This window comes from Pseudophryne corroboree, chromosome 9 (genome assembly GCF_028390025.1).
Source record: "Pseudophryne corroboree isolate aPseCor3 chromosome 9, aPseCor3.hap2, whole genome shotgun sequence".
Lineage (NCBI taxonomy): Eukaryota > Metazoa > Chordata > Amphibia > Anura > Myobatrachidae > Pseudophryne > Pseudophryne corroboree.
In genome coordinates, this window is record NC_086452.1 from 478,707,772 (window position 1) to 478,721,399 (window position 13,628).

General features: G+C 51.0%; 1 protein-coding gene across 1 annotated transcript in view; it reads right to left on the reverse strand.

Annotated features, from left to right (window-relative positions):
* Nucleotides 1-235: 235 nt before the first annotated feature.
* The window catches only part of LOC134957173 (uncharacterized), a 42,123-nt gene continuing 28,730 nt past the window's right edge, over nucleotides 236-13,628 (reverse strand). Inside the window, exons 2-4 of the mRNA XM_063938870.1 lie at nucleotides 1,852-1,911; nucleotides 1,564-1,776; nucleotides 236-941 (exon numbers count right to left, since the gene is read on the reverse strand). Of these exons, the coding sequence (XP_063794940.1) occupies nucleotides 262-941; nucleotides 1,564-1,776; nucleotides 1,852-1,911 (953 nt within the window). The 3' untranslated portion in view covers nucleotides 236-261. The remainder of the gene's footprint in view (nucleotides 942-1,563; nucleotides 1,777-1,851; nucleotides 1,912-13,628) is intronic.

Genomic DNA, 13,628 nt, shown 5'->3' on the forward strand with positions numbered 1-13,628 from the left:
GGTAAGTTTTTGTAGGATGTAATTATCCTTGACTAAACACTTTACAATACAAACAATTGTGTGTTTTGTTACTTACTGTTTGTTGTTTATAGTGGTGTGTACATTGTACTTAGTTTATGTTATCATTACATTTTCATTCATTACCCCTGAAAAACATACATACATACATAGCAGCTTCTACAATGTTTGAGACGGACACAGGAAGTTGTGTGTTTGTCAAAACTAATTTTTTTATTGCGTTACACACATTTTTGTGAAGTATTATTTTTTCCGCTTGTGTGTGCTGGGTGCTGTGCTTTGTGCTGGCTCACTGGCACGTGCTCGGGAGGATCGCCGAACAGGGGAGGTTACTGGCGTTTGGATAGGGGTCGTGGTTCCAGAGCTGGAGGTCACTTGTTGTGCTGCCATCAATGTTATGTTGTTGCTCAAATTATTTATGCTGGCATTCAGTTGTGTGTTGGTTGCAGTGTGGCTGGCTACAATCCGGGATAAAGATTCATTCACAACCTGGTTGTGCTGTATTAGTTGGATGAGTGTTTGTTGTTGGCGCTGTTGCTCATCAATGATGCGCGTTAAATGAGCCAGCATTTGGTTGTTGTCTGCCCGTATTTGCTCCATCGATGTTGCGATTCGGCCTACTTGGACAATCAGTCTGCCCGAGTTGCGACTAATGCGCGGTAGATGATGGGGCAGACTGGCAAGGTGTTGTGTATGTGCGGTCAGGCTGGCATTGCTTTGGGTCTGTTGGCTTGTCCAACTGGACCAAAAGTCATCTGGAATTTGTGGCTGGGGTGGAGCTTGTACCAGTTGTGGACTCATGGAGGCTTGGGGGATATCCTGCGCCTGTATTGGCTGGCTCGGGTCAACAGGTGTTAGTTGCAGTGTGAATGTTGCCTGTTGGTCTTGTCCCTGCTGGTCCACGTCGGGCATCAAGCTTGGCTCTGTATGGGGTGGGCAACATGCAATGTTTACTTTACAAATAATATATTTGCTAGTTCTAAACATTTCTACATTCATAATACTCCATTTATTAAGTATTTTGAGTTATGTTTTTCAAAATAAAATTTCTTTGGTTTACAAACACATATATACCATCACAGGCGTGCACATAGACAGACTTGCGGAATCCTCACCTAACTACCTCCCCTCCACAGCATTACAGTGTTCTGTCACCTCCCCTGAACAGGATATAGACTGCTTACCTGGATAGTCCAGAGGAGCGGAGCAAGTAAGCAGTCTACATACAGGACAGGGGAGGTGTGTGAACACTATAATGGTGTGGAGGGGGTGGTGGTTGTTTTTTTTTCAGTTAGTCTTTTTGTTTATTTTTAATGTGCACGTGTGTTGCAGAAATATTTACAAATGTCTGTTCATTTTTAAAATTGATGTTGGCGAGAGCAACCACTAAGACATTGAAAAATTAAGCATTTGCACCTTTAAAAATTTAACACGTAACATCACATTGGTTGTTATGGCAAACATGTAATCTCAACTACAACTCACATCATAGTAACTGTACTGTGTAGATTATTTGCTATGTGTTTAGTTTCTGTTTTGACTCACCAGATAACTGAGGTGATCGGGGCTCATCACTCTGTGGACTCGCCAATAGTGCCTGTGGTGGCTGGGGTGAGACTGCAGAAATGCGCCGCCTGGGTGGGGAAGATGGATCCGCAGATTCCGAGGCAAGACGCCGTGTCTTACTTGGCCTCCTGGGTAAGTGACCCGAGCCCTGTGATGGGCGCCTTACAGGAGGTCGGCTTACAGAAGCAGAACCTATGAGAATATATAAACATTAATATTTTGTACTTCTATGTGTTTGCAGAATATGTGACTACAGTGAATTCTTACCTGCAATCCCAGCATCATCCTGAGTAGTCTGAGGCCTGTCTGGCCGGCTGGTCTGTCGGACTGTTGAAAAAGTGGAGAAAACATTATTACCATACTTTGTGAAAAATTGCTAACTGCAAAGCCTTAGTGTACTGTAACCATCTAGTACGTATTGTAAATTAAAATAATTTCTGCTTAAGATCTTCGTGATTCCTTAATTTGTTGTGTATATAAAAATGTACATTGTGTTGCCCAAAATAAATCTGTAACATTGGAGAATTATGTGTCAGATATTGCAGAGATTGAATGCTTGCAACTTGAACCAAACTGAAAATTAGAAGTTGTTTTAACCTTTTTTCTTTTTAAAATAAACATCAGAAGCAGCTGCTATTAGACACAACAGCTATGTCCAAGCAAGATCTCATAATAATTATTGCAACTACACATACCAGCATGCACTGCACCTGATTTTGCATTATAAATTATAAAAGCTACAGCCAAGGCAAGATGGGAAATGCAGTTTCAAAACACAAACCCAGCTTAAGGGTGCATAGGCCTGCAATACATGACCAACAATGTATGCATCCTTTAACCTTTAAAAATACACACCATTATCATTTTGCACAATTTTAAATATAATTTTAAATTAACAAACTCACCATCCTGCGTGGGTCGGTCCGAATCCCGGACATGACTTGCAGACACCACTTCTGCTGGAATCAGTGCCCGCACAGGCTCCTCCCACTCCCGATAGGTTGCCCGGAAAGGGGGGCCACCCCCGGTTTTGCGTGCTGATTTTGCCTCTTTGGCCATCTTGGCCTTGACACGCCGCTTTATGTCATAGAACCTCTTGCGACACGTGTCCTCAGTCCGCCTCACCACACCCTCACTATTGACGGCAACTATTACTTGCCCCCACAGGACAGACTTCCTGCGGGAGGACACCTTGGCAGCATCCTGCCCAAACAATTGGCGATGGTGCTTCATCAGCTCACGCACCAACGCCATGTTTTCAGCATAGCTGAACTTAATATTCCTGCCAGTCTTGGTAGTGGTGCGTGGCTGCGGAGCAACAGCACCATCACTATCACTGGAGAATGCAGCAACAGGCACCCCCTCCTCCTCCTCACTAACCCCCTCCACCTCACTTTCCCCCTCCACCTCACTAACCCCCTCCACCTCACTAACCCCCTCCACCTCACTAACCCCCTCCACCTCACTAACCCCCTCCACCTCACTAACAGCCTCCACCTCACTAACAGCCTCCACCTCACTAACAGCCTCCACCTCACTAACAGCCTCCACCTCACTAACAGCCTCCACCTCACTAACCGCCTCCACCTCACTAACCGCCTCCACCACACTGACCTCTGAGTCAGACATGAGGACAAACGACACAAAACACAGAAAAATCAATACAAAAAACACACTCCTCCACTACTACTACTACACACCACACAGCCAACACACGCGCTCACTCACAAACAATGACAAAAGACTATAAAAAAAAAACCAAGGACAAAAAAGTTGACAAACTGTGAAAAAACAATACTACAAATATGACAAGACTACTTACACACACAGTACAGCACTCAACAATCACAAAACTCCTCTCCAAATCCACCAAAAAATCCACCAAACTCACCAACTCCAAATACACCTTCCGCTCTCCTCTCCACTAGCTAAACCCACGAGGTGCGGTGTGTTTGGGGCGGTTTTAAAGTAATGTGCACAGACACTCCTCCATCACGAATACAACCAATCACGGACACGTGACAAAAACGAAACTTAGGACTAAAAACGCGGCAGCAAAATCAAAATCACTGCCGTAACAGACATGTGACGCAGTCGTAAAAAAAACTTAAAAACACGGCCGCAAAACAACAAAATCGGCCGCATTCTACACTAGAAAACCACGAATGACATCGACATCGGATCAAACAAAAAATACGAATACGACAGCTTAGTAAATCCATCGTAAAAAATTCAAAAAGTTGCAGTTTTACACTTTCGATGTCATTCGTGATTATTCTCACACCAAATCGGGAGACTTACGAATCTTAGTAAATTTACCCCATACACTTTACCCGGCATCACACACACCTTACCCGGCATCACACACACACACACACACACACACACACACACACACCTTACCTGCATCACACACACACACACACACACACACACCTTACCTGCATCACACACACACACACACACACCTTACCTGAATCACACACACACACACACCTTACCTGAATCACACACACACACACACCTTACCTGAATCACACACACACACACCTTACCTGCATCGCATCACACACACACACACACACACCTTACCTGAATCTCACACACACACCTTACCTGCATCACACACACACACACACACACACACCTTACCTGCATCACACACACACACACACACACCTTACCCGGCATCACACACACACACACACACACCTTACCCGGCATCACACACACACACCTTACCCGGCATCACACACACACACACACACACACACACACACACACACACACCCACTTACCCGGCATCACACACACACACCTTACCCGGCATCACACACACACACACCTTACCTGAATCACACACACACACACACCTTACCTGCATCACACACACACACCTTACCTGCATCACACACACACACACACACACACACACACACACACCTTACCTGCATCACACACACACACACCTTACCCGGCATCACACACACACACACACACACCTTACCCGGCATCACACACACACACACACCTTACCCGGCATCACACACACACACACACACACACACACCTTACCCGGCATCACACACACACACACACACACACACACACCTTACCCGGCATCACACACACACCTTACCTGCATCACACACACACACACACACACCTTACCTGAATCACACACACACACACCTTACCTGCATCACACACACACACCTTACCTGCATCACACACACACACACACACACCTTACCTGAATCACACACACACACCTTACCTGCATCACACACACACACACACACACACCTTACCTGCATCACACACACACACACACCTTACCCGGCATCACACACACACACACACCTTACCCGGCATCACACACACACACACCTTACCCGGCATCACACACACACACACTTTACCCGGCATCACACACACACCTTACCCGCATCACACACACATCTTACCCGGCATCACACACACACCTTACCCGGCATCACACACACCTTACCCGGCATCACACACACACACCTTACCCGGCATCACACACACACACACACACACACACACACACACCTTACCGGGAATCACACACACCTTACCCGGCATCACACACACACACACCTTACCCGGCATCACACACACACACACCTTACCGGCATCACACACACACACCTTACCCGGCATCACACACACACACACCTTACCCGGCATCACACACACACACCTTACCCGGCATCACACACACACACACCTTACCCGGCATCACACACACACACACACCTTACCCGGCATCACACACACACACACACACACACACACACACCTTACCCGGCATCACACACACACACACACACACACCTTACCCGGCATCACACACACACACACACCTTACCCGGCATCACACACACACCTTACCCGGCATCACACACACACCTTACCCGGCATCACACACACACACCTTACCCGGCATCACACACACACACCTTACCCGGCATCACACACACCTTACCCGGCATCACACACACACCTTACCCGGCATCACACACACACCTTACCCGGCATCACACACACACCTTACCCGGCATCACACACACACACACACCTTACCCGGCATCAAAACACCTTACCGAGAATCACACACCCCTTACTGAGAATCACACACACACACGTCTTACCTGCATCTCCCACACCTTACCTGGCATCACACACACCTTACCCGGCATCACACACACACCTTACCCGGCATCACACACCCCATACTGTATAATTGTGGTGTCCCGGAACACGCCTGAGCCGGCGGCTGCAGCACACAAGGGGGGGGGATTCATAACCTTCACAGACTTCATAAAGACAAAGCGGTCACTTACAGCGGCCCAAGCATCTAACCGTAACCTTACCGACATCACACACCTGACATTACACGCACCTTACCGGGCATCACACACACCTTACCGGGCATCTCACACACACCTTACCGGGCATCACACACACACCTTACCCGGCCTCTCACACACACCTTACCCGGCATCACACACACACACACCTTACCCGGCATCACACACACACACACACACCTTACCCGGCATCACACACACACACACACACACACACACACCTTACCGAGAATCACGCACACCTTACCGGGAATCACACACACACCTTACCCGAGATCACACACACACACACACACACACACACACACCTTACCGGGAATCACACACCCCTTACCCGAGATCACACACAGACCTTACCCGGCATCACACCCCTTACCCGGCATCACACACACCTTACCCGGCATCACACACACACACACCTTACCCGGCATCACACACACACACACACACACACACACACACACACACACACACACCTTACCCGGCATCACACACCCCATACTGTATAATTGTGGTGTCCCGGAACACGCCTGAGCCGGCGGCTGCAGCACACAAGGGGGGGGATTCATCACCTTCACAGACTTCATAAAGACAAAGCGGTCACTTACAGTGGCCCAAGCATCTAACCGTAACCTTACCGACATCTCACACACACACACACACACCTTACCCGGCATCACACACCCCATACTGTATAATTGTGGTGTCCCGGAACACGCCTGAGCCGGCGGCTGCAGCACACAAGGGGGGGGGGGGGGATTCATCACCTTCACAGACTTCATAAAGACAAAGCGGTCACTTACAGTGGCCCAAGCATCTAACCGTAACCTTACCGACATCTCTCACACACACACACACCTTACCCGGCATCACACACACACACACACACACACACACACACCTTACCCGACATCACACACACCTTACCCGGCATCACACACACACCTTACCCGGCATCACACACACACCTTACCGGCATCACACACACACCTTACCGGCATCACACACACACCTTACCGGCATCACACACACACACACACACACACACACACACACACCTTACCCGGCATCACACACACACACCTTACCCGGCATCTCACACACACACACACACCTTACCGGGAATCACACACACACACACACACTTACCCAACATCACACACACACACCTTACCCGGCATCACACACACACACACACACACACACACACACACACACACACACACACATACACTTTACCCGGCATCACACACACACACACACACCTTACCAGGCATCACACACACACACACACCTTACCCGGCATCACAAACACACACACACACACACACACCTTACCCGGAATCACACACACACACCTTACCCGGCATCACACACACACACACACACACCCAACATCACACACCTTACCCGGCATCACACACACACACACACACACACACACCTTACCCGGCATCACACACGCACACACACCTTACCCGGCATCACACACACACACACCTTACCCGGCAACTCACACACACCTTACCGGGAATCACACACACACTTACCCAACATCACACACACACACACCTTACCCGGCATCACAAACACACACACACACACACACACACACACCTTACCCGGAATCACACACACACCTTACCCGGCATCACACACACACACACACACCCAACATCACACACCTTACCCGGCATCACACACACACACACACACCTTACCCGGCATCACACACGCACACACACCTTACCCGGCATCACACACACACACACACCTTACCCGGCAACTCACACACACCTTACCGGGAATCACACACACACTTACCCAACATCACACACACACACACCTTACCCGGCATCACACACACACACACACCTTACCCGGCATCACACACACACACACACACACACCTTACCCGGCATCACACACACACACACACACACACACCTTACCCGGCATCACACACACACCTTACCCGGCATCACACACACACACACACACACACACCTTACCCGGCATCACACACACACACACACACACCTTACCCGGCATCACACACACACACACACACACACACACACACACACACACACCCCTTACCTGCATCACACACACACACACACACACACACACACACCTTACCTGCATCACACACACACACACCTTACCTGCATCACACACACCTTACCCGGCATCACACACACACACCTTACCCGGCATCACACACACACACACACACACCTTATCCGGCATCACACACACACCTTACCCGGCATCACACACACACATCTTACCCGGCATCACACACACATCTTACCCGGCATAACACACACACACACACACACACCTTACCCGGCATCACACACACATCTTACCCGGCATCACACACACACACACACACCTTACCCGGCATCACACACACCTTACCCGGCATCACACACACACACACACACACCTTACCCGGCATCACACACACACCTTACCCGGCATCACACACACACACACACACACCTTACCCGGCATCACACACACACACACACCTTACCCGGCATCACACACACACACACACACACACCTACCTTACCCGGCATCACACACACACACACACCTTACCCGGCATCACACACACACACACACCTTACCCGGCATCACACACACACCTTACCCGGCATCACACACACACCTTACCCGGCATCACACACACACACACACACACACACACACACACACCTTACCCGGCATCACACACACACACACACACACACCTTACCCTGCATCACACACACCTTACCCGGCATCTCACACACACCTTACCCGGCATCACACACACACACCTTACCCGGCATCACACACACACACCTTACCCGGCATCACACACACACTTTACCCGGCATCACACACACACTTTACCCGGCATCACACACACACACACACTTTACCCGGCATCACACACACACACTTTACCCGGCATCACACACACACACTTTACCCGGCATCACACACACACACTTTACCCGGCATCACACACACACACTTTACCCGGCATCACACACACATCTTACCCGGCATCACACACACATCTTACCCGGCATCACACACACACACCTTACCCAGCATCACACACACCTTACCCGGCATCACACACGCACACCTTACCCGGCATCACACACACACACACCTTACCCGGCATCACACACACCTTACCCGGCATCACACACACACCTTACCCGGCATCACACACACGCACCTTACCCGCCATCACACACACCTTACCCGGCATCACACACACACACACACACACACACACACACACACACACACACACCTTACCCGGCATCACACACACACACACACCTTACCCGGCATCACACACACACACACACCTTACCGGGAATCACACACACACCTTATCCGGCATCACACACACCTTACCCGGCATCACACACACACACACACCTTACCCGGCATCACACACACACACCTTACCCGGCATCTCACACACACACACCTTACCCGGCATCTCACACACACACACCTTACCCGGCATCACACACACACACACCTTACCCGGCATCACACACACACACCTTACCCGGCATCACACACACACACCTTACCCGGCATCACACACACCTTACCCGGCATCACACACACACACCTTACCCGGCATCACACACACCTTACCCGGCATCACACACACACACACCTTACCCGGCATCACACACACACACACCTTACCCGGCATCACACACACACACACCTTACCCGGCATCACACACACACACACCTTACCCGGCATCACACACACACACCTTACCCGGCATCACACACACACACACACACACCTTACCCGGCATCACACACACACCTTACCCGGCATCACACACACACACCTTACCCGGCATCACACACACACACACACACACACACCTTACCCGGCATCACACACACACACCTTACCCGGCATCACACACACACACCTTACCCGGCATCACACACACACACCTTACCCGGCATCACACACACACCTTACCCGGCATCACACACACACCTTACCCGGCATCACACACACACACACACCTTACCCGGCATCACACACACACCTTACCCGGCATCACACACACACACCTTACCCGGCATCACACACACACACACACACCTTACCCGGCATCACACACACACACACACACCTTACCCGGCATCACACACACACACACACACCTTACCCGGCATCACACATACACCTTACCCGGCATCACACACACCTTACCCGGCATCACACACACACACCTTACCCGGCATCACACACACACACACACACACACACACACACCTTACCCGGCATCACACACACACACACACCTTACCCGGCATCAAAATACCTAACCCGGCATCAAAACACCTTACCGAGAATCACACACACACACACACACACACGTCTTACCTGCATCTCCCACACCTTACCTGGCATCACACACACCTTACCCGGCATCACACACACACACACACCTTACCCGGCATCACACACACACACCTTACCCGGCATCACACACACACCTTACCCGGCATCACACACCCCATACTGTATAATTGTGGTGTCCCGGAACACGCCTGAGCCGGCGGCTGCAGCACACAAGGGGGGGGATTCATCACCTTCACAGACTTCATAAAGACAAAGCGGTCACTTACAGTGGCCCAAGCATCTAACCGTAACCTTACCGACATCTCTCACACACACACACACACACACACACACACACACACCTTACCCGGCATCACACACCCCATACCGTATAATTGTGGTGTCCCGGAACACGCCTGAGCCGGCGGCTGCAGCACACAAGGGGGGGGGATTCATCACCTTCACAGACTTCATAAAGACAAAGCGGTCACTTACAGTGGCCCAAGCATCTAACCGTAACCTTACCGACATCTCACACACACACACACACACACACCTTACCCGGCATCACACACCCCATACTGTATAATTGTGGTGTCCCGGAACACGCCTGAGCCGGCGGCTGCAGCACACAAGGGGGGGGATTCATCACCTTCACAGACTTCATAAAGACAAAGCGGTCACTTACAGCGGCCCAAGCATCTAACCGTAACCTTACCGACATCTCACACACACACACACACACACACACACACCCACCCCTTACCCGGCATCACACACACACACACCTTACCCGGCATCACACACACACACACACACCTTACCGGCATCACACACACACACACACCTTACCCGGAATCACACACACACCTTACCCGGCATCACACACACACACACACACACACACACACACACACCCCCAACATCACACACACCTTACCCGGCATCACACACACACACACCTTACCTGGCATCACACACACACACACACCTTACCCGGCATCTCACACACACACACACACACACACACACACACACCTTACCCGGCATCACACACACACACACCTTACCCGGCATCACACACACACACACACACCTTACCCGGCATCACACACACACACACACACACACACACCTTACCCGGCATCACACACACACAACCTTACCCGGCATCACACACACCCACACACACCTTACCCGGCATCACACACACACACCTTACCCGGCATCACACACACACACACCTTACCCGGCATCACACACACACACACACACACACACCTTACCGGGAATCACACACACACACTTACCCAACATCACACACACCTTACCCGGCATCACACACACACACACACACACACCTTACCCGGCATCACACACACACACACACCTTACCCGGCCTCTCACACACACACACACCTTAGCCGGCATCACACACACACACACACCTTACCCGGCATCACACACACACCTTACCCGGCATCACACACACACACACACACACACACACCTTACCCGGCCTCTCACACACACACACACACCTTAGCCGGCATCACACACACACACCTTACCCGGCATCACACACACACACACCTTACCGGGAATCACACACACACTTACCCAACATCACACACACACACCTTACCCGGCATCACACACACACCTTACCCGGCATCACACACACACACCTTACCCGGCATCACACACACACACCTTACCCGGCATCACACACACACACACACACACACACACACACACACCTTACCCGGCCTCTCCCACACACACACACACACACACACACCTTAGCCGGCATATCACACACACACACACACACACCTTACCCGGCCTCATACACACATACACACACACACACACACACACACACACACACCTTACCCGGCCACCCACACCCACACACACCTTACCCGGCATCACACACACACACACACACACACACACACACACCTTACCCGACATCACACACACCTTACCGGGAATCACACACACACCTCTTACTGTGAATCACACACACCTTACCGGGAATCACACACACCTTACCCGGCATCACACACATACACCTTACCCGGCATCACACACAAACCTTACCCGGCCTCTCTCACACACACCTTACCCGGCATCTCACACACACACACACACACACACACACACACACCTTACCAGGAATCACACACACACACCTTACCCGGCATCACACACACACCTTACCCGGCATCACACACACACCTTACCCGGCATCACACACACACACACACACACACACACCTTACCCGGCATCACACACACACACACACACACCTTACCCGGCATCACACACACACACACACACCTTACCCGGCATCACACACACACACACACACACACACACACACCTTACCCGGCATCACACACACACACCTTACCCGGCATCACACACACACACACACACACACACCTTACCCGGCATCACACACACACACACACACACACACCTTACCCGGCATCACACACACCTTACCCGGCATCACACACACACACACACCTTACCGGGAATCACACACACACACACACACACTTACCCAACATCACACACACCTTACCCGGCATCACACACACACACACACACACACACACCTTACCCGGCATCACACACACACACACCTTACCCGGCCTCTCACACACACACACACACACACCTTAGCCGGCATCACACACACACACCTTACCCGGCATCACACACACACACACACCTTACCCGGCATCACACACACACACCTTACCCGGCCTCTCACACACACACACACACACACCTTAGCCGGCATCACACACACACACACACACACACACACACCTTACCCGGCATCACACACACACACACCTTACCCGACATCACACACACACCTTACCCGGCATCACACACACACACACCTTACCGGGAATCACACACACACACACCTTACCGGGAATCACACACACACTTACCCAACATCACACACACACCTTACCCGGCATCACACACACACCTTACCCGGCATCACACACACACACACACACACACACACACACACACACACACACCTTACCCGGCCTCTCCCACACACACACACACACACCTTAGCCGGCATCACACACACACACACACACACACCTTACCCGGCCTCATACACACACACACACCTTAGCCGGCATCACACACACACACACACCTTACCCGGCATCACACACACACACACCTTACCCGGCATCAC